Raw genomic sequence first — 21,929 nt, forward strand, 5'->3', positions numbered from 1 at the left:
TCTTTTTAGACAGGGTCTTGCTAAGTTGCTGATGGTCTTCCTAAAATGCCCAAGCTGGCCTCAAACTTGCAATCCTCCTGTCTTAGCCTCTTGAGTCACTGGGATTATAGGCAAGCACCACCATGTCCAGCTCCAAAACTATTTTTAATTGAAAAATTATGAATACATTCATCATCATCACCATCATTATTTTTACTTTATCTTTTTGCAGTACTAGAGATTGAACCCAGGGGTTCTGTACCACTGAGCTATACCCCAGTTCTTTTTCTAATTTTATTTTTGAGACAGTATCTTACTAAATTTCCCAGGATGTCTTAGAATTTATAATCCTTTTGTCTAAGCCTCCCAAATAACTGGGATTACAGGAATGTGTGGATTACAGGAATGTGCCACCAAGCCCAGCTAAATACTACACATTTTTAAAGGAAAGATCAATTCCCTTACTTAAAATATTTAAACTATGGACCATAAACAAAATGAAACTAAGACTTGGAGAAAATATATGAAAAGCATATAATCAACATGAGCTAATTACCCCCCAAAATATCTATTTCTATAAAATCAGTAAGAAAAAGACACACAACCAATAAAAGAATGGGCAAAGAACATAAAGGCACAATTCACAAAAAAGAAAGCAAAAATAGCCAATAAGCTTAAGAAAAATTATGAAAATACAACTAAAATAGCATGAAGGCTGGGGTGTATAGCTCAGTGGTAGAATGCATGCTCAGCATGCACAAGGCCCTGGGTACAATCCCAGCACCAAAAATAAACAATAAAAACAAATAAATAAATAAATGATACACCATTTTAAGCCCATCAAAATGACAGGCAACAAGTTAGACAACAGCCATAACTGTCTTAACTAAATTATGTTATCAAGGATGTTAAAGAAAGGACCCATCAACATATTCCTAAAAATTATGTATTTTCCAGTAAACGGATGGAACTGGATGCTATCATGCTAAATAAAATAAGCCAGTCCCAAAAAAACCAAAGGCCAAATGTTCTCCCCAATATGCAGATGCTGACTCACAATAAGATGGGAGTGGAGGTTCACCAAATTGGAGGAGGAGGAATGGGGGGATGGGAATGGAAAAGACCACAGAATGAATCTGACATAACTTTCCTATTGTTCTACTGTCATGCATAAAAATTAAATACATATATATGCTCCTGACATAAAATCATCTTGAACAGCATTCTGGCAATCGTTAAAATAGTTTAAGATCCATACACTAAATCATAGAAACTATTCTTGAGAAATTCAACACATGTGCACAAAGATTAATGAATGAGAATGTGACTGCAGCACTGCCAGTCACTGTGAAAATTGGAAACTACCTAATATTCATAAACAGAATAATTTTTATATTTGCACAAGAGGAGAAAATAAATGAAGGACTACATGTATGTCCATATACATAAATTCTAAAAACCAATTCCTATACTTACATGTTTAAATTTCAAAAATGTAGGAACTTTCTTTTACAACTTTTAGACACATACATTTATACACAATTCTAAAACATGAACAGTATTATATATATTGCTTATGTATATGAAGAGAATTTTGAGATTATCTAGTAAATCGCCTGCTTCTACAGACAAGAAAAATAAGGAATCCTAAACCATCAGAATGTAAAAAATCTTCAGGCCATCTAATCCTCTAGTTTGAGTGCCCATTCTGTGAACTATCCCTCTGTAGATCTGGCTGGTAAACTTATCTGTCCTTTGTGACTGATTTTAGCAACAAGTACACACTAGCCCAGAAGGCAACCCTTGCAGAGACTATAGCTAGCCTTGTTTTCCTCCATTCTGGCTCCATTTTCTAAAAATCCTACCAATTTTCTGTCATCTCACAAGCCTTCAGTGGAATGAGGTGGAAGTGGAGGTTCATTTAATCTGTAATGATTAGCTAATGGGTTTGCAGGCAGATTTGATGTCTGTGTACAGTCAGTAAGGAGTCTCCGTGACCCATGCCACGTAACACAGCCCCTTACCTGATTCCCTCCTTTGAACTTAATCCTCACATTGTGCAATCATTTTGTTGATGAACATCATTAAACACTGTCAGGAACCGTACCGTACCAGATACTGGGAAAAGTAAATAAAATGCTCTCAGCCCATGGAAGACTAAGAGCAAGAAAGGTAAAATGTGGACTGTGACAAGCTCACACTTCAGGAAGTTGGAGAAGGCTTCAACTGAGGTGGTGATATCTGAGCCAGAGAGGAAATGCATTAAACTCTGTCTTAAACAGCCTTGCAAAGCTGGGAGTGGTAGAGCACTTGGCTAGTACAAAGGAAGCCCTGGGTGTCATCCTCAGTATAAAAAAAATTAAAAAAACCAACACTCAACTTTTGTCCCCCAGCACAGAAGGGTTCAACACTTTGCTCTCAGTCGAAGTTCACAAATACATACATTTAGCATAGTGGAAAAAGCCTGCCCATCTCCTTTAGCATCTCTTGGAAGTAAGGGAAATGACAACTTAACCCACAATCTGGCAAGGGAAGTTTCAGAGGCTGACACTGTACCTGGCTACGTACAGAATTGCTCAGGTGGTTGTCCTCAGACATCTGTGCATTCTGGAAATAGGACAAGGGTGCAGGTAACTCTGTCATTGGAGCAACTGTATAGAAATACTTTTTCACAGAAAACAAAGCTTCCTGGGGCTCTGAAAGGGAAAAACAGAACTTTTTCACTATAATTACACTTTTATTTTGTAATCTCTTTTATAAATTAAATTCAGCAAAAAACAAACCTTTCTTTCATGTGTTCTCCTCCAAGCCAAGCTGTCTAAGGACCTTGAAGGCTGTTGTCACTTGTAGGCTCCTGTATCAGATCTGAAATGGGATTTAACCAGGTCAGTCCTAGTTGGTCAAATCCTAGTAAATCAGTTCATACTCATTAAATACTTACAAGGCCAACTTGCAAATCAGAAATGTGGAACTTTGCCATGATCTGAGAGATGCACTGTCAGCTCAAGGCACCTCTCTGACAATGAGATCTCAAATACAAAGATACTCAACTATTTTAGATTAACAGTAAAGAGAGAAGATTTTAAAGACGGTTTAATACTTATTTGCCATGTTAACCACTCCAATCAATATATATAGTGTGTGTGGTAGTGGGGATTCAACTCCAAGGCATTTTACCACTGAGCTACATCTGCAGCCTTTTTTGAGACAGGGTCTCCCTAAATTGCCCATGCTGGCTTCCAACTTGCAATCCTCTGCCTCATTCTCCTGAGCTGCCGGGATTATAGGCATGTCCCACTGCAACTTAATTTTTATATCTCCAAACAATCATTTGTCTAGGGGCTGGGGGAATGGCTCAGGGGCGAAACACTTATATGCATGATGCCCTTGGTTCAAACCCCATCACCACAAAAACAAAACATTTGTCTAGTTATTTTTAATTTTGCAAAATTCTTTCTATTGTCTTATTTTATCCTAATACAATGCCTCAAGGACCAGTAGACAAGTAACATCTATTTCATAAAAGCAGAGGAAGGGGTTAGGGTATGTTTCAGTACTTAGCATGCCCGAGGCCCTCAGTTCAATCCCTAGCACCAAAAAAACAAACAAACAAACAAAAAAAATAAACTAAAAATTAAAAAGTAGAAAGGGGTCTGGGGATATAGCTCAGTAGGTAGAGTGCTTGCCTCACATGCAAGAGGCCCTGGTTTCAATCCCCAGCACCACAAAAAAAAAAAAAAAAAAAAAAAAAAAAACAAAGAAAGGGATCCAGAAAAGCTCAGTGACTTGCTTATAGATATATAGTCATGAAGAACAGGACACAAATCACAGACTTCTGACTCCCAGCCCCAGGTCTCTCCTTTGCCACTTGGCACAGCTACTTACAGACACAACTGTCTCTCACACTTCAGCCTCCTGGAGACCACATTCCAATTTGCCTGCCTACCTTAATTTCTACCAGCAAATCCTTTAGGACTTCAACTTTGCCTTTTCATAGATACTCTTCAGAAATATAGAAGAGAATGATCTGTTTACATACCTAAGAAGTAACCTGGAATATACTAAACACAATATCTAAAACGTTATCATGGAGGCTGGCAGTGTAACTCAGGGATACAGCAATTGCCTGGCACATATGAGGCCCTGGGTTCAAACCTCAGCACCACAAAAACAAACACAACAAAAATAAAATAAATCATCATCATGTACATATTTACATTAAAAAGCATTTTGTCAATGTCGCATTTCACTTTCACTGTTAAGTTCAGGATTCTCTAACCTCTAAATATTCCAATTTTTTTCTTCTAATTACTTGTCATTTAAAAATGCATAAAGGGGCTGGGGATGTGGCTCAAGCGGTAGCGTGCTCTCCTGGCATGCGTGCAGCCCGGGTTCGATCCTCAGAACCACATGCCAACAGGGATGTTGTGTCCGCCGAAAACCAGAAAATAAATATTTTAAAAAATTCTCTCTCTCACTCTCTAAGAAAAAAATGCATAAAGCACCTTTTTCCTTTAGTAAAGTTCAAATTAGCCCTCATTTACCTGTATTTGGGTCATTCAAATCATGACGGTTCAGGGGGTACTGGGGACCTAACGCAGGGGCCTCCTTCAGGCTAGGGCGCCTGCACTACCACTGAGCTACACTCCAGCCCCTCATGTCAACTTTTCAACCAACTAGGCTCTCCTGTGTATCATACATGCTCTTATATACCATGTCCACCTTTCTCCTCCCTTCCCCTTAGCCTACAGCCAACTGGCATGGGATCAGCAAGTTGGAAATCAGTATTAAGTAAGACATGGTAAATGTAAATGTTTTAGGATAAAATAAATTGAAAATGCAAATAAAAACAATTACTTTTGGGCTGGGGATGTGGCTCAAGCGGTAGCACGCTCGCCTGGCATGCATGCGGCCCGGGTTCGATCCTCAGCACCACATACAAACAAAGATGTTGTGTCCACCGAAAACCAAAAAATAAATATTAAAAAAAAAATTCTCTCTCTTTAAAAAAAAAATTACTTTTTTTTGGGGGGGGGTGTCTCTTCACTGGAAGAGGAGCTGTGGAAAGCTTTTGGAGTATAGGGACTGTCCTGTTTCTTAATCTGGGTGCCAGCTACAAATGGGTTTCACTTTGTAAAAATGCACTGAGCTGCAGTCCCATGATCTGTGGCACTTCCATATTATGCTTCAATGAACAGTAAGTAGTCAAAGTAAGTGTTCTTACCTAAAACTCCTAGATTTTTATTTTTTATTTATTTTCTACTTCTTTTTGGGGAGGGAAGTTATCAGGGATTTAACCAGCGGCATTAAACCACTGAGCCACATCCCCCCCTTTTTTATTAATATGTCTTTAGTTGTTGATGGACCTTTACTTTATTTATTTGTTTATATCTGGTGCTGAGGATCAAACCCAGTACTGCACATATGCTAGGCAAGTGCTCTATCATTGAGCCACAAGCCCAGCTCTCCCAGCCCTTTTTTATATTTCATTTAAAGACAGGGTCTCACTGAGTTGGTTAAGCCCTCAATAATTTACTGAGGTTGGCTTTGAACTAGTGACTCTCCTGCCTCAGCCTCCTGAGCCTCTGGGATTCAGACATGTGTACCACACCTTACTAGATTTTTAAGTTAATTGTGTGGTTGAAATTTTAACATTAGTGTACCATTAATGGTGAGCAGAGTACATATTATGCCATTCCTTTCCACAAAAACACCTGCTAACCCAAAACTGCTTAAAGATATCACATTGGAAAATTTCTTAACAGTTATGCCCACTGGCTGCTCGTGAAGCCAAAATTAGACAGGCAGTCAGGATTGATAGGTAAATCAAGTCAGGCTGGATCAAAGAGGCCAATTGGAGTGGGTCTGGGATGCAGACTGCCCCCTGAGGGAATGAAATGCCTTCAGAGCCCTTCCTCCACCCTTACCAAGATAACTTGCCCCTGCTCCAACCTGTTGCTAAGTTAACCTGTCCCAGGAATTGTCCCTCCCTTCCTGGAGTTTTAAAAGTAGTTAATTAATGTGTCCTGGGCTGCTCCATCTGGCCCTTCCCCCATTCATCTGCTTCTCACCTTTTGGCCACCCCACCTGAGCTCTCCTGGGCCTACTCACATCAGCAGGAAGGAGAGAAATAAGGGGGAGAGAGCAGGAGAACAAAGGAAGCCTGAGACACACAAAAAAGGGCAAAAAACCCTCACTTCTTGGGATACCAGGATACCAACAATGGCCCTTTTCTCCCTGCTGGGAGGAGTCTATGTTACTCCCTTTTTAAATAAAACCTGCTTTATATGCTTGCCGCAGTATTCTTCTCTAATGTTATACTTCAAAATATGACGAAGCAGAACTTGTCACCAATAACCGGCGGTATCACTCTGACAACTATATCATTGAAAGTGAGGGTCTAGTATAGAAAATCCTTAAAAATCTGTCATTAAGGGGCTGGGGATGTGGCTCAAGCGGTAGCGCGCTCGCCTGGCATGCGTGCGGCCCGGGTTCGATCCTCAGCACCACATACCAACAAAGATGTTGTGTCCGCCAAGAACTAAAAAATAAATATTAAAAATTCTCTCTCTCTCGCCTCTCTCACTATTTCTTAAAAAAATAAATAAATAAATAAACCTGTCATTAACATTTTTTTTTTTTTTGGTACCAGGGATTGAACTCAGGGGTACTCAACCATTGAGGCACACCCTCATCCCTATTTTGTAATTGATTTAGAGACAAGGTTTCACTGAGTGGTTTAGTGTCTCATTTTTGCTGAGGCTGGCTTTGAACTCGCAATCCTCCTGCTTCAGCCTCTTCAGCCACTGGGATTACGGGAGTGAGCCACTGCACCCGGCCATTAACTTTTTTATATGATACATCATAAATGAAATAAGTAAAAAAGACAGTGTTAGCCAAATAAAACAAAGACAGAAGGCAAGAAAGGGTAATGCAGGTGAACATAAATAAAACATAATAAATGGAATAAAGTATATTACATTTACTGGTAAAATAAAAGCAGGAGAAAAGCGATTATACATTTAAATAAGATCAGAATAACCTATAACCTTGTACTATAAATTTAGAATAATACTAAACAATAAGAAAGTGATTATTCTTTTACTAAATAAGATAAACACCATCTACTACCTTACAAAACTCAAGACACTGAGATTTAGCAAACTTATTACCTTCACTGTACTTATTTTACAGATAAAAACATCATGACAGACAGAAGTTAATTGACCCGCCCAAGTCAGATCTGGCAAACAAAGGAACTGGATGTTATATTCTATTGCCTTTGTAAAATTCCATCTCTGCCCTTTAGGAATTTATAGCAATGAGCGTTAAGGTACATTGAGCTGATTTTATTACCAGTAAAACCTACTGCTTACAGGTAAATGAGATCTTTAACTTCAATAACTGCTCTAACTATAAATTAAAACCTGAAGTACCAAAACCATTCTCCATAGTACAATCCTAGTATTTATTTTTCAAAAGGATGAAGTCTGGTCATTTTAATTTAAACAGTTTCCATTTTTTACCTTTACACAGGATTTGTTCAGCTATTACCAGAATGCAGACAAATTGATCACCATACTGGAGTTTTCTCAGACAAATCTTAACAAGAATTATCAATATCAAGGTTGCCGCTTTAGCGTATCAATATCATTTTCAAAGTTTTTTCCACAACCATTATGCCATTTGATTCTTTAAAAAAAAAATCTTGAGGAAAAGAATCAGTACTTACATGTAAAAACAAACAAACAAACAACAATAACTCAGGAAAGGTAAAAGCATTTGCCTGAGCTGGTTAAGGAACAAGTGAATTAGAAAGTCAGTTTTAGAACCCAGGTCATCTGATATCTAGTGGCAGGGTTTCCAGTCATTCAGAGAAAAATTGCAGGCCTCCCCTGATGCTCTGAAGGTCACAGTGTTACAGGGTGAGCATCCCTGGAAGAGCTGGCTTCACATGGAACTCAGAGGCAGGCAACAGGGCCTGGTTAGGCCTGGAGAACAAACACATACTGTTGGTACCAAGGGGCAGGCCAAGCAGAGTTGATTAGGGTCCAGTAGCAGCTGAAAGCAATTGATGACTGCATAGAAAAGGTCAATGACCCCACTGTTCAGGAAGCATGACAAAAGACACTCTTAGATTTTATAACATTTCAGCTGAGCCTTCTGAACCCAAAAAAATAGTAGCTGGGAAGAGAGGATCTTTCATGTGACCTGCACTTCAGAAGGAGAAGGAGGGACCGAAGTGGATCAGGTGCCTTCCTCTCTGGCCACCTGCAGAGGTCTGACAGAGCTCATCATTTGAATTCACTGCCATCCATTTCCTTTCTCTCAAGACATTTGCTCAATGAGACAAAAGGAAAGAGAAATTGTAGTCTGATGAGCAACTAGAATTTCTTTCTACTTTATAAAAAGAGATTTTAAAAGTCCCAAGAGAGCTACAAATAACCTCAAAGCTTAGATGAGAAAAATCTGTCCAACTGGAAACCTTCTCTATCCTTTAGCATTCCAGAAAGTATCACCAAGGAAATATTTTGAATCTCAAATTAGGTTTATTAAAAATTCCATTAGTGGAAGCACCCACAGAAAATTGTGTGTGTGTATGTGTACATATATTTTTTCCTCCCTCTTACTACATTCCCAAGATAACAACTAAATCTCAAGCTTCTATAGAACATCAGTAACTTAATATTTGGTACCATCTCTTTCTTAACTCTCAGAGATAAATATTTAAAAAAATAAAAAAAAACTGGTATTGCACAGAAATCTCTTCATGAGTCTTAGTCATGAGCTCCTCCAGCACAAAAAGTTTGTTGACTTGCTTGACTGGCTAAACCACTTGACCAGTTTCTCTTTCACTTAGAAAACTGCCAGAAGTATTTTTTGCTTAATCTGCATTATGATGCTAAAAAGTTTTCAAGGACCAAATCAGTTTCTGACTTATTCTTTGTTCCAAAGAAAGTATTTCACTCTTGGTATCATTTTGAAAGCCCCTCCCCACAGGCAGCTCAAGTTCTAGTTACCCAAGTGGGTGGAGTATTTAAAGGCTCCCATCCAACAGTAAATGTAACCACACTAGGGGCTGGGGATGTGGCTCAAGCGGTAGCGCGCTCGCCTGGCATGCGTGCGGCCCGGGTTCGATCCTCAGCACCACATACCAACAAAGATGTTGTGTCCGCCAACTAAAAAATAAATATTAAAAATTCTCTCTCTCACTCTCTCTAAAAAAAAAAAAAAAAAAAGTGACCACACTAAACTGTATTCTATAATTGAAATTAATTAAAAAATAATTTAGGGCTGGGGATATAGCTCAGTTGGTAGAGTGCTTGCCTTGCATGCACAAGGTCCTGGGTTCAATCCCCAGTACCAAAAAAAAAAAAAAAAAAATCTAAATTAATTGAAAACTTTGGGACTACATCCTTGGAAGACTTCTGATTTAAGTGATGAGGTGCAAATCATTCGCCAGCCCCAGAAGAGATTTTTTTCAAAGTGGTAAGTGCTAAAAAGAGCAAGGACAGTGATGCATCCTATTTAGTGATTTTTCCCCCCTCCTTTCATCCCACTCCACCTCTGTGAACCATCTGTGGTAGATTAGATTATTATTCACCAAATATCCGCTCCCTTCCCCAGAATTCCCAGTCAGCCCTCCATGTCCTCAGGGCCCCCATCTTCGGATTCAAACACAGAAAACATCTCACAATAAAAGAAATGTCCATACTGAAAAGGACTTTCTTGTCATTCCCCAAACAATACAACTATTTACACAGCATATGCATTATATTAGGTAGAATCTAGAGATGAGTTAAAGTTTACAGATGTGTGTAGGTTATATGCAAATACAACACCATTTTATACAAGCTCTTGAACATTCTCAGATGGTAAATAGGGAGGCATTTGTTTCTTTCTGCAAAGTTAAGGTGAAAAGTTTAGATGCCAATTGATTAATTGGGTTTTGTTTGTTTTTTTTTTGTACCAAGGATTGAACCCAAGGGCGCTTTAAAAATGAGCTAAATCCCCAGCCCTTTTTTATTTTGGAACTGGGTCTCGCTAAATTGTTGAGGCTGGCCTCAAACTTGAAATCCTGCCTCAGACTCTGGAGTTGCTAGGATTACACGTATGTGCCACCATAACTGGCTGCCTTCTTGAACTTCTGCTGTTGTTTTGAGATCACCCTGGGTAGCTCCTGCCCCTTCAGCCTGGACCTCAGAATAGACAGGCAAAACAGAATGGTCCCACACTATTTACACACCTACATCTTGAAGCAGAGAATAAATATTGGAGTGAGAATAAATGCTCTAATCTGCTGAGGTTGGGGGAGGTAAGCTGTGTAGAGTTACTGTAGCAACTTGCTTTAAAATAATGGTGATGCTGGCTCAGAAGATACAACAAAGATGAACTAAGACAAACCCAGAATCCTTTATCTGAACCCTTAGGTCCTGTTTACAATTCAGAATTTTTGGTTTAATTAAGGACATATGATGCAAATACCACATGCTATATAAGTTCCCCCAGAGGGCCTTAGAAAATGAAGCACATTATTAAGAATACATTATTAAAAAATTCCTTTTTACTTTTTTTTTTTTTTTTTGAACCCAGGGACACTTTACCACTGAGCTACAACTCCAGCCCTTTTTATATTTTATTTTAAGACAGAGTCCCACTAAATTGCCCAGGCTGTCCTGGAACATCCTCTTGCCTGAGTCTCCCAAGTAGCTGGGATAACAGGCACGTATCACCATGTCTGGCTAAACTGTGATAGGTACTGGGGATGCTAGGGAATCATATATTGCTTTTGTCTACTTAGGAGTTTAGTATCTAGAAGGGAAGACAAGGAAATTTTCTATTGACTACATGCTGAAACAAAAATGTTAGTTATACTAGGTTAAATAAAATATCATTCAAATTAATTTCACCTGTTTGTTGTTACCTTTAAAAATATGTCTATACCAAAATTTAAAATTAACATTTGTGGCTCACATTGTTTCTACTGAACAGTGCTGCTCTAAATTTTCCATTCTTTATGCTACAGCAGGCCAAACACCCCAAATCCCTGACAGTATCTTCCTTCCCGAAGCTTCCCTCCCTTCCTCAGCTGCTCTAGACATTGCCCTGTTGTGTTTCTCCTCCTCCCACACTCATTCTCCTCAACAGCCTCCTCACCCTTATATTGCCCCCTTCTTATAAATGTTCCCTAGTCTTGTCTTTGGCCTCCGCCTTCCCTTTCTTCTCTTAGGTATATCCTCCATTAATCCAGCATCAACTGGCAAAGTGACTCATATTTACTGTTCCTTTACTGGCCACAGGGCATTTTCACTTGCTGACACTTTAAAAGTGATACTTCCAAAACACTTCCTGGTCATTTCTCTTTAGTTCTTTCCTCCTGACTTCCTTATTTCTGCGATACTGTCTCCCATCCTCTAAACTTAAAACCTCCTACACAACTTCACACTTCATTCCCTGCTCAATTCGTTTAATGTTTAGTTCAGGTCCTTTTCTCCTAAGCCTCTGCCAACACCGCAGATCGAACTTTCATTATCTCACCTGAATTATGCAAAAGTCACCTCAATTCTCTTAGCCGTTCCAGCCTCCACTACCAGACTGATGTGCCTAAAGCGAAGCTCTTAACCATCACAGTGCCACGCATATAAAAAGAATGTGACAGAAGGAAAAGAAGCAAATATTGAAGACGCATGCAAGCATCAAAAACACATGCATCGTGACAATCCCGATCAAGGAAAAAGCAACAGACCAGCTTTTCGCGTGGCATGTGAGACGTGGGGAACTTGGCCCTGAGCGCCACTCACTTCTGGAAAGGACACTGAGCATGAAGCGCGAGTTTCAGCAGTTGCTCAAGCCGACCCAGCCCAGGGCGCTTCCTCTTTCTCCTGCTCCACTCCAAGCACCTGCACCCTGAGAGGTGGTTTCGGGAAGACAGCATTTCCAGGCCAAAATGGGGAATCTCCAACCTGAACGCGCGCCGCGCCGGGAACCCAAGAAACCGGCCGCCCCTCCTCGTTTCCCACGAGAGGTTCCTCGGTTTCCACCCGGCCGCGCCCCGCCCCTCATCCTCGAGGACACCGGCTCCGCAACCCGCGGCGACAAAGGACTGGGCCTTGTCTGCGGCCGCCTCTGTCAACACCGAGTTAGGGACACCTTTTTCTTTCCCTAGACACCGGATCACGCACCTTCTCCTTCCCGGCCGCCGCAACCCGCTCGCAGCCGATGTTCCTTCCCAAGCCGCCGCTGTTTTGTTTCCGATGTGAAATCCCGGCCTCCAGAGCAGCCCGTCCTAGGCCCCGCCCTAGAGGCCTCACGGGTGTCGTCATTTCCGGCCCTGGCGACGTTGGCTATTAGCCTAGGAGCAGGCGGAGCTTCCGGCCGTGCGCGCAGACTACGGAGGTGGGGGGATCCCTGAGCTACAACCAGCCCTGCGCTCCCGGAGCAACCGGTTTAGGAAGCTGCCCTGTGTAGGAGGTGGTCAGAGATCCGAGGCTCTCGCGGAGCGGAGAACAAGATTACAGGTACACCCGGCCCAGCGTGTTTTTTCCAGCTTTCACGTGATGACACCTCAATTTTTTTTCTCTACACTACTTGTTTCTACGGTTAACTCAAAATGCAAATCAGCTGCATCACTAAGAGGATGCTACCTAAAATCTTAAAATATATATACACCCACTCCCCATCTAATGAACAAAACTTCCGGTGGATGGAGAACCCGAGAAACTCATTCTAAATCATCCTCAATCATCCTCCTGGACTCAAACGTCTCCAAGTTTGAGAACTCCAGTACTCCTAGACGATAAGTTTCTCAACAGCAGAAAGTGTCTTAGTTTCAAAAATTCCAAATATTAGGTTCACAGTGGGTTGCTCAATCAGGTCATTTCTCCGTATCTTTTTATAGAGCTGTATGCCAACATTCATACTTTTATCTGAAAGTACCCAATAGTTAATAATGTAAGTGTTCCAACTCGGGTGATCAGAAAACTAAAAATGAACACGGACATAACTGGCCAAATGATACTTTTCACATTTATTTAAAGTTTCTCAAGATACACCTTCACATTCCAGAACATCAACCCCCAATCCCGCTCTCCTCCCTTGCCCACACTCAACACTGCTCCAATACTTAAGTGATCTTTTCCATTAACAGGGTTGAAAGAAAAAAATGGAGAAAGGGGAGTGGAACAATAAATGAAAGGTAATCTGCAAAATCGCTGACGTCTACCACCCTTAAATATCTTAAGGGTAAGGGTTTTCGCGGATTTATTCACTTGTATATCACGTGCCTCACAATGCCTCACATATAGAAGACTTCTATTATATATTTGTGAAACATGGCTAAACTTATTTGTGAACTACTTCAGTCTCTTCGATTACAATCTGCTGAGTAGAATGTTGTTCTTAAAAATGCTGTTTAAAAATGTTTTTAATGCTGTTCTTTAAAACTATCTTGATACAAAAATTTTGTGCAAAGATACTCATGGTGTATTGACTTGACAAGAATTGGAAGTGAAATGTCCTATAATAAATCACCCATTTGATGTCATTAAAAATGATGTGCACGAAAAATTTTTTTCTATTAAAGACATGATTAACTATTTACACTCAGCCTCAAAACATTCTTGCAAATGGAAACAAAAAAGGTATTAAAAAGGTAGAGAATGAGTAACGACAGATAATTTTTCCAGTTTTCTATATCCCTTCATCTTTGTAGTAATACGAACATCCAGGGTACACTAAGCAGAACACTGAGACAGACTTGGATGAGGCGAAAGTGATAGACACCATGAAGATATCCAGGCATGGAGCAAATGTCCATAGCTTCTTACAAGGCTGTCACTAGTCACCAGCCATCAGTGGAATGGTGAGGTAAAATGAAGGTTAAGTGAGATTTGAGACATTTGGAGAGCACATTAAAAAAAAAAAAAAAAAACTCTTTCAGGAATCTCAATAATATAATAGAAAAGTTAGGATCCAAGTAGTGTTTTTTATAAATAATTTTATAGTAGATGGACACAATACCTTTATTTTATTTTTATGTGGTGCTGAGGATTGAACCCAGTGGCTCACGCATGCTAGGCAAGCGCTCCACCAACTACAACCCCAGCCCAAGTAGTGTTCTTTAAAACATGTTCCAGACTAAGAAAATGGAAATTACCTAAGCAAAGCACAAAAAAATAGCAGAAATGTGGTTAGCAAACAGAGCAAGTGAGGTGAGGGAGGTCTTCTTGATAGGGTATGTGGAGTATATGCGCCTGTAGAAACCGGAGATTTGAAGATGGATGTTGTCACCAACTTAAGAACCAGAACTGCAAAGAACATGCTTAACAACTGTTCTAATGTGCTCCCCTTCCTATCACCTGGCCTTGTGGCACTACAGATAGACCCAAGTGCCTTCTGTGAGCTAAGTAGTTAAGCCCTCCACCACTGACGTACATCCATAGTTCTTTCAATTTTTTGAGACAGGGTATATAGCTACATCCTCCAGGATGGCCTCAAAAACAATCCTCCTGTCTCCTCCTTCTAAATACCTGGAATTACAGACATTTACCACCATACCTGGTTTCTTCTAGTGTAAAGTTCTAAATATTTTTTGTTTTTGTATTACTAAATCTAATTTCCGTATCTAATAACTTGGACCATCCCTTTAGAAATCTGCCTCAAGCTGAACAAAAAGAACACCCACAATAAAAACAAGTCAAGTCTCTTTGGTCACAGTTACCAACACTGTAAATAAACGGGAAAAAATGATCTTCGATTTTTTTGGACTCAACAATGTAAAGTGTGTATAATTTTTCTGTTGTTACTAAAAACAAAAAAGCAGGAAAATAGTTGTTTGTAACTATTCTTCAATTCACAAAACTTTGTTTCAAAAAAAATTTTGCTAAAAATGCTTTCAATTCTATGCTGGGATTTTTTTTCCCCCCTATTAGCAAGCACATTACCAAGTCCATATTACCATTTAGACTGGCATTGTCTCATGTAAATATCTGAAAACATGTGATTCTAGAACACCCAAGATATGGCTTGGGGGATTGATAAATTTCATTATGAAACCGTTTGTCATTAGTGGTTACTATTTGATAATGCAAATAGAGACAATTAATTAGAATCCCATATACAGGCTACATGACCATTTGTACAGGGGCTAAGAACATTTCTATTGGCTCCCCACCTCAGACATGTAACTGGCAACTTCAATAATTCATACAGTACTTTGTATGTATACATTCTGCTGTTCCATAACTTCCTGTGTACTTAATTTTTGTCCAAACTAGATAAGTAATAGAGGAACTTGTCTTATGTATCACATCTACTTAAGCTGATAGCATGAATGGCACAAAAGTATACAAAAAATGTCATCACTGAATGCAAAACTATATAAAAATATGTAACTTCAAGATACATTTTAATGGGTTAATTCATACTAAGGTTATCTATAACAAGAACAGCTCTGATCTCAATACCATGAGCTTCAGTGACTAAATAAACATACACCAAAAATAGAGGCATTAGCTTCCTTTCAGTGCCCAACAATCTAAAAAACTCAATCAATCCAACTGGTCAGTGATATAGCAGAGTACACAAACTCTGCCATGTCATATAATTCCAAAAACATTGCTTAGAAAGAATTTTTTATTCATTTTTGCTTTAGAAATTACTTTTACTGGGCATTTTATATTGCTACTCCTAGTTTGACCTTCATAACTTAAATAATAAATGAAATGGAAAGACATATATCAAAGATGGAACAGGTAAGCACTGAAATGCAAAATGATGAACATAAATATTTCAATAATTCACAATAATCACATTTCCCAAAAAAAACCTACCAGTTTATCATTTTGATCTACAGTATGAATGTAATAGTAGTAATAGCTCCTGGGTTTAATACATATTTCCTTTTATTCTTTTTGATACCTATACTGTTTATTTGCCTATCTGGATTCCTTCTCATACTATTTTTATCTCCAGCACTATTCACAAATTAATTTAATCATTTTTTTTCCTAACCAAAATTATTCATCAATCTCATACTGTTCAAACATGACCCAGAAAAATCTATAATACTTTTGACAGAAGAGCTTTCATCAGTTTTGGGGTATTAATTGAGGACATGCATAGAACTTATTACCAGGTGTTGGGTAAAAAGACCATATAAACATTGCATAATACCTGATTACATTTATTTGTATCATAAAATTTATTTCTATTTCATATGAATGGAGGGGGAAAAAAAGAGTGCCAGCTCAAGCCAATGTTTTTTCAATATGTCTACCAGAGCTAGTATTCATGACTGATTGGTGACTTGAAACAGCACCCTGAAAAATAATTACGAATTCATACTATTATATAGTTTATACGAATGACAATGATAAAAAACAAAAACAGTTGTCACTGCCATCAAACAGGAGCTGTAAAATGTCAGGACTACCCAGCCCTACTAAACAAAGTTCTGAACTAGAACAAGGTCCACCAAGTGATTTAAGCACACACTGAAGTTTAAGAAAAACTACGTCAATTTTTTTTTTACTTACCTTTCTTCCTTTGTAAATAGCTGTATATATACCTAAATTATTTTTAGAGTCAAATGAGGAAACAGCATTTTAGTTTTCTAAATGCCAAATCAGCAATGGCTCTTAGGACTTTTTAGTGTAGTTTTATAATAATTTGAATGGGCAATATGAATTAATATAAGGTTTCCTAACTGAAATTAATTTATAGGCTCATGGTAAAGACAAAACTCAAAGAATTTCAGAGAAACATTTTTGCAAGACACTAGAATATGCCACTTCTTAGATCTCCAATTCTTTATATGTAATTCTGAAGAAACTCTGAAAACCTAAAAGGTTTTTGATGAAGCTTAGTGACAAAACTTGATTTGAGCTAGCATTAGACCATGACTTTAAGTCTTTGAATCCCTGCTACTTACTATGGCCACTCCTGCTCTGATCTAAAAAATGTGAATATATATTAAATAAAAGCCACCTAATGTAATATTTTAGAAGCAATAACTATGCAATATGATGTAATATTTTAGAAGCAATAACTATGCAATATGGTAAGATACAGGAGCAAAATAAACTGCTGTGGCCTAGATCTTAGGCTGATAGCCAGGATGAATCTGAGAGAAGGTTAATAAATTTGTACAATTACAGAAGCATCTTTCTGAAATTTTCCCTTAAGAAACCAAAATTTAAAATATTTTATCCCCACAAAGACATATTTCCATATATTGTAGATTCATCCAAAATAAGATAAAAGGCCTCTTTGATCTAATACCAAGTCATAAAAACCAAGCCCATTAAAAAATTCAGCCCATATTTTCTAGCATGTACTACATGATTACAACATGATGCCATTGTTTACAAAACTCTGAAAGAATGAATCCCCAAGATCAAATATATACATTTTTAATGTTTCAAATATTTACATAATGGAACCATATCATGGCTCAATGTTTCAGAACAGTGTTTCCAAATGTCCTCAAAAAATGTAAAAGAAATCTTAACTTAAGCTCAGTTAGGCTTTTCTAACAGGCCAATCTTTTTCTTTTAAATAAATAGACATGGGAAAAGCTGCACCTAATTTGAATTAAGAAAGCACTGTTTAAAAATTGTTAGATTTTCAGGTATATTTTGCTCCCAGGTAATAGTCTCATATACCATTAAAAAAGCCCCTAGTATGTCTCTAAACATATCACCAGTTATATTTAAACTTGGATGAGAAGAGATTGGTAAATGCCTTGAATCATTTATCCTTATAAATTGCAAAGCTAAATTCCTGGTTTGGCAAATTCTTCTAGTTTGTAAACTTAATCTAATTTTATCTTTTGTTTTGACTTTATATTTCTTGGTGCAAGGGATTGAACCTAGAGCTCTACCATGAAAAGTATGACTACCACTGAGCTACATCCTCAGTCCCTTTGTTTAAGGTTTCCCTCCCCCCTTCTTCTCCACTAATGCTTTTGGAATGAAGATTTCTTTTCCCCTTAAACAAAGGAGTACACCAAGATCAAGGACTGGTTATTACACAAATGTACTAAACCCATTAAATTCCAAGTTTTCAATTCTGCAAAAATATGTTCAAATATTATTTCAAAGTTATCACAAGTGTTGCTCAATTAAGTTTTATATGTATTCTACATATCAGACAATGGGACAAAATGGGCTTAAATAAAACTCTCCCAAAATTTTAGAATTTGCATCATTTCTGAGCAATGAAATTGGGGATGAGGAGGAATCCATAGTCCTTTACAAAAGAATCTGAAGCAGTCAGCAATACACAGGAAAACCCAATCCTAACAGCAGACTACTTTTCACCACAGGAGAATACCATGCTCTGGGAACCTCTAACCTTATTATATCAGACATTTGGATTGGCACAATATCACTTTCCTTTTTGATTCTATTGTTCAATTAGGAAACATTTAAGGGACTCCCACCAAAGCAATTAGGGAAACGACTTTTATACATACATTCACACAAACACACTCATACGGAGATATAGTAAGAATGGATTGTCTGCTAATTTTTGCATACTAATTTTAAATTTCACGCCTTCATGAGGGCTTGCCATTTCTCATCAAAGGAGGGTGGAGGTGGTAATAGATATGACTGATACACTTTCAATTAAAATCATTCACATTGGTTCCTATATAGTACGGTTCAATATTAAGTGGAATTCTGCAAAAGAATTGGGGAGTCATTTTAATATTTACAAGGAACAAATCAGCAGAACAAGATTATATCAGATAGGCTGTGTACAGTAGCTGCAGCTTATAAAACATACCAGTAATTTGTACCTGGTGAGTATAAAGAGAACCAAGGATTCAGATGACTTTACAACCAAGGGAGTACACGGGGCATTAACAAATTAGAGGACCCAAAAAAAAAAAAAAAAAAAAATTCACATTTTCTACATTAAAAAAAAAATTACAGATCTCACAAATGCCTTTGAAGACAAAAAAAATTCAAAGTCCTTTGAAGGGTGAGGAAGAAGAAATCTGAAATGGAACTCTAAATGTAAAAAGAGTTTTACTTCACAAGACCAATTTTCTTGGCTTCTGTTTCATATATCAATAATCTCCACATTTTGACTATAAAAACTTCTGCTTCTTCATCAAGTACCTGCAAGAGAAAAAAGAACACTAAGTAACACATGGAAGATAAGTTATCATCACCATCTCCCAACAATAGTGACTTAGAACTTTATCCACTGAAAAGCATGTCTTTTCTTTTTCTTTATTTTTTTAGTTGTATATGACGGCAGAATGCATTTAATTTATCACACACAAACTGAGTGTGACATTTCAATTCTCTGGCTGTACATGAAGTAAAGACGCACCATTAGTGCATCATACATAGTAATAATGTCCATCTCATTCCACCATCTTTTCTACCCCCATATTCCCTCCCCACTCTCTCCTTTGCCAATCTAAAGTTTCTCCATTCTCCTATGCACAGCACTCCATCATGGATCATCACACACTAATCAGAGAAAACATTAGGCGTTTAATTTCTTGGGATTGGCTTACTAGGCTTAGCATAATATTCTCCAACTCCATTTAACTGCAAATGCCATAATTTTAATGCTGAATAATATTCCATTGTGTATATATACCACACTTGTCGAGGAAGCCCACTGTGCCTCTTCCTGACATATCCACTGTACCTCTCACTTACATATTGACTTAAAGGTGAAAATGCTCACTCTCTTAGTCATTCTTCATGTTTGACTTTTCTTCTTGCTCTCTGACTTATCGCATTGCTGCCTTCTCACTCACCCCTTTGGACACCTATTCCATTTCATTCTAGCCATAATTAACTTCTTTAACCAGTTTTTTTCATCTCTTTACCTTAATGGAAACCCTTAACTGGCCCCTTGAGCCTCTGACATTTCAGTAATCTTCTCAGGATCATGTCATGTTTTAGTATCCAGAGGAGAGGCTGCTGTTCTTTACTGTTTCTATTCTTATTAAAAACACATCCATGGAGCTGGGGTTGTGGCTCAATGGCAGACTACTTGTCTCATACAAGTGAGGCACTGGGTTTAATCCTCAATACCAGATAAAAATCAATAAACAATATATTAAAAATAAAAACACCTCCATAGACAATGCATGAGATCTCATTACATTAGCCTCTTTGCTCCAACAGGAGTTTACCTAGCCAGCCTATTCTTCGCCCCACATTAAAATAAGTATTCTGGCGGTTGACTCCCAACATTGTTTTCTATTCCTTTACCAACACATAGAAATTTCCTCCATCTATACTTCACAGCTTGCTACCATCTGGACTGATTTACCACTTATATTCTTAAACATTCCACTCTGTAATCATAACCTCTCTTTCCAGTTTTTTTTTTCCAACATATTTCCCAGAACTTCACTGGAACCACCAGTTCTTGATTCACAGTTGTACTCAGGTTATTATTTTATTCTCTAACTCAGACATAGATCTCATTGTTACTCCCTCACCTTTCCCATCAACTCTCTTTTCCTACTTTTCTCATTAAAACACAATATTAAATATTAAATAAATGCAACCAGATAATTAAGAGCAGATGGTGTACTTTTAATGTTTCTAGCAAACTAATCTAATCAGTAAGCTCTTAATCAATGGTCTCAGAATATACAAACAAATCCAGAATTTAATTTTTATATTGTAAATTCCTTTAATATTTTAACATACATTCATATTTTAATACAGGCCTAACAAAAAAATTTCTAAAATCAGCATAGATAAAAAATGATTCAAATTCACAAACTAGTTTCTTCATATAGATATTAATAAAAATAATGGATTACTAACTTACCATGGCGACATCATCTAAAATGCTCTGAGGTGAACTATGAGCCATAACCTTAAAAAAGGGGAAAAAAAATGCACACTGAAAACAAAACATTGCAATATAGCCAAAAAGGAATGGACCCTCAAACGGGTAATGGGAATTTCTTATGTCTGAGCAAACTTTCCATTACATTTTCATTCTAAAATCTTAATCACAGTAATATCTATCATTGTAATTCAAACTTTGCACAAGTTTGGAGCCTAAGTCTCCTATACATACATGTTAAAAAAAGCAGTCCTGGGATTGGAGGTAAAGCTCAGTGGTATAGCATTCACCTAATGCTTATTAAGGCCCTGGGTTTCATCCCCTGTAGATAAAGGTTAGAAAAGAAAAGAGGAAGGGAGAGGAGGAATTAAAAGGGAAAAAAGCACTCCTGGTGGAGAATGACAGAATTAATTACACCTTTATAGGAAAATAATGTTTCTACTCCCAATAAATCTTGTATTACTACTATTTGAGGTGATAATGGAAGGACATAATACACCTTGGTGGGAGAAGAATATTGGTTTTAGAGGCAAGATGCTATTATTTATTTCATTCTAACCATAATCAACTTCTCTAATCAGTTTTTTAATCTCTTTACCTTAAAGGAAACCCTTGTCATGGCCAAGAGACAACCTCTCCATTAACCTGTTTCTTCATGGGAATACTTAAGTGACTTACTATTTCCTACAGTTTTCAGGAAGTTTTAAAGACTAACAAAATGTTAACACAGAACCTACCAATAACTTCATAAACAGTCAATAGATAATAACAAGACAAAGCAGATTAGACATCAGTCAACAGCTCTTTCCTCCTTTTACTCTTAATGGAAAGCAAGTGGTTTTACAGATGTAAAGTAGGGTAGAGAAGCAGCAATGGATCACTTAAATGAAACTACACTATGAAGGATTCTGTAAGACTTTCTTATTTCACAAAATGTCTACTAGTTTAAATATTAAATTAGTGATCAAATAAATGTTAACAGTGGAGAGAATAAAAGACTAACCTTAGAACAAACAAAATCAACTAATGTAGCTTCTTCTTCACCTATGTATTCTATGATTTTCTTATTAATCCATGGTCTAATTCGTCGTTCCATCAATATCTACAAAACATAA

General features: G+C 37.8%; 2 protein-coding genes across 5 annotated transcripts in view; both read right to left on the bottom strand.

Moving 5' to 3' along the window:
* Psen1 (presenilin 1) overlaps positions 1 to 12,277 on the bottom strand; it is a 65,232-nt gene extending 52,955 nt beyond the window's left edge. Inside the window, exons 1-3 of one of the 2 annotated variants that reach the window (XM_026401001.2) lie at positions 12,162 to 12,277; positions 2,763 to 2,844; positions 2,548 to 2,675 (exon numbers count right to left, since the gene is read on the bottom strand). In XM_026401001.2, coding sequence (XP_026256786.1) covers positions 2,548 to 2,622 — 75 coding nt within the window. In that variant the 5' untranslated portion in view covers positions 2,623 to 2,675; positions 2,763 to 2,844; positions 12,162 to 12,277. Of the gene's footprint in view, positions 1 to 2,535; positions 2,676 to 2,762; positions 2,845 to 12,161 lie in introns of both variants that reach the window. The other variant, XM_026400992.2, reaches the window with a different exon arrangement.
* Positions 12,278 to 14,585: 2,308 nt separating this feature from the next.
* Rbm25 (RNA binding motif protein 25) overlaps positions 14,586 to 21,929 on the bottom strand; it is a 65,591-nt gene continuing 58,247 nt past the window's right edge. For 2 of the 3 annotated variants that reach the window (XM_026400704.2, XM_026400694.2), the window contains exons 17-19: positions 21,818 to 21,916; positions 20,794 to 20,841; positions 14,586 to 19,106 (exon numbers count right to left, since the gene is read on the bottom strand). In XM_026400704.2, coding sequence (XP_026256489.1) covers positions 19,014 to 19,106; positions 20,794 to 20,841; positions 21,818 to 21,916 — 240 coding nt within the window. In that variant the 3' untranslated portion in view covers positions 14,586 to 19,013. The other variant, XM_077800348.1, reaches the window with a different exon arrangement.

Source organism: Urocitellus parryii, chromosome 6 (assembly GCF_045843805.1).
Source record: "Urocitellus parryii isolate mUroPar1 chromosome 6, mUroPar1.hap1, whole genome shotgun sequence".
In the NCBI taxonomy this organism is placed as follows: Eukaryota; Metazoa; Chordata; class Mammalia; order Rodentia; family Sciuridae; genus Urocitellus; species Urocitellus parryii.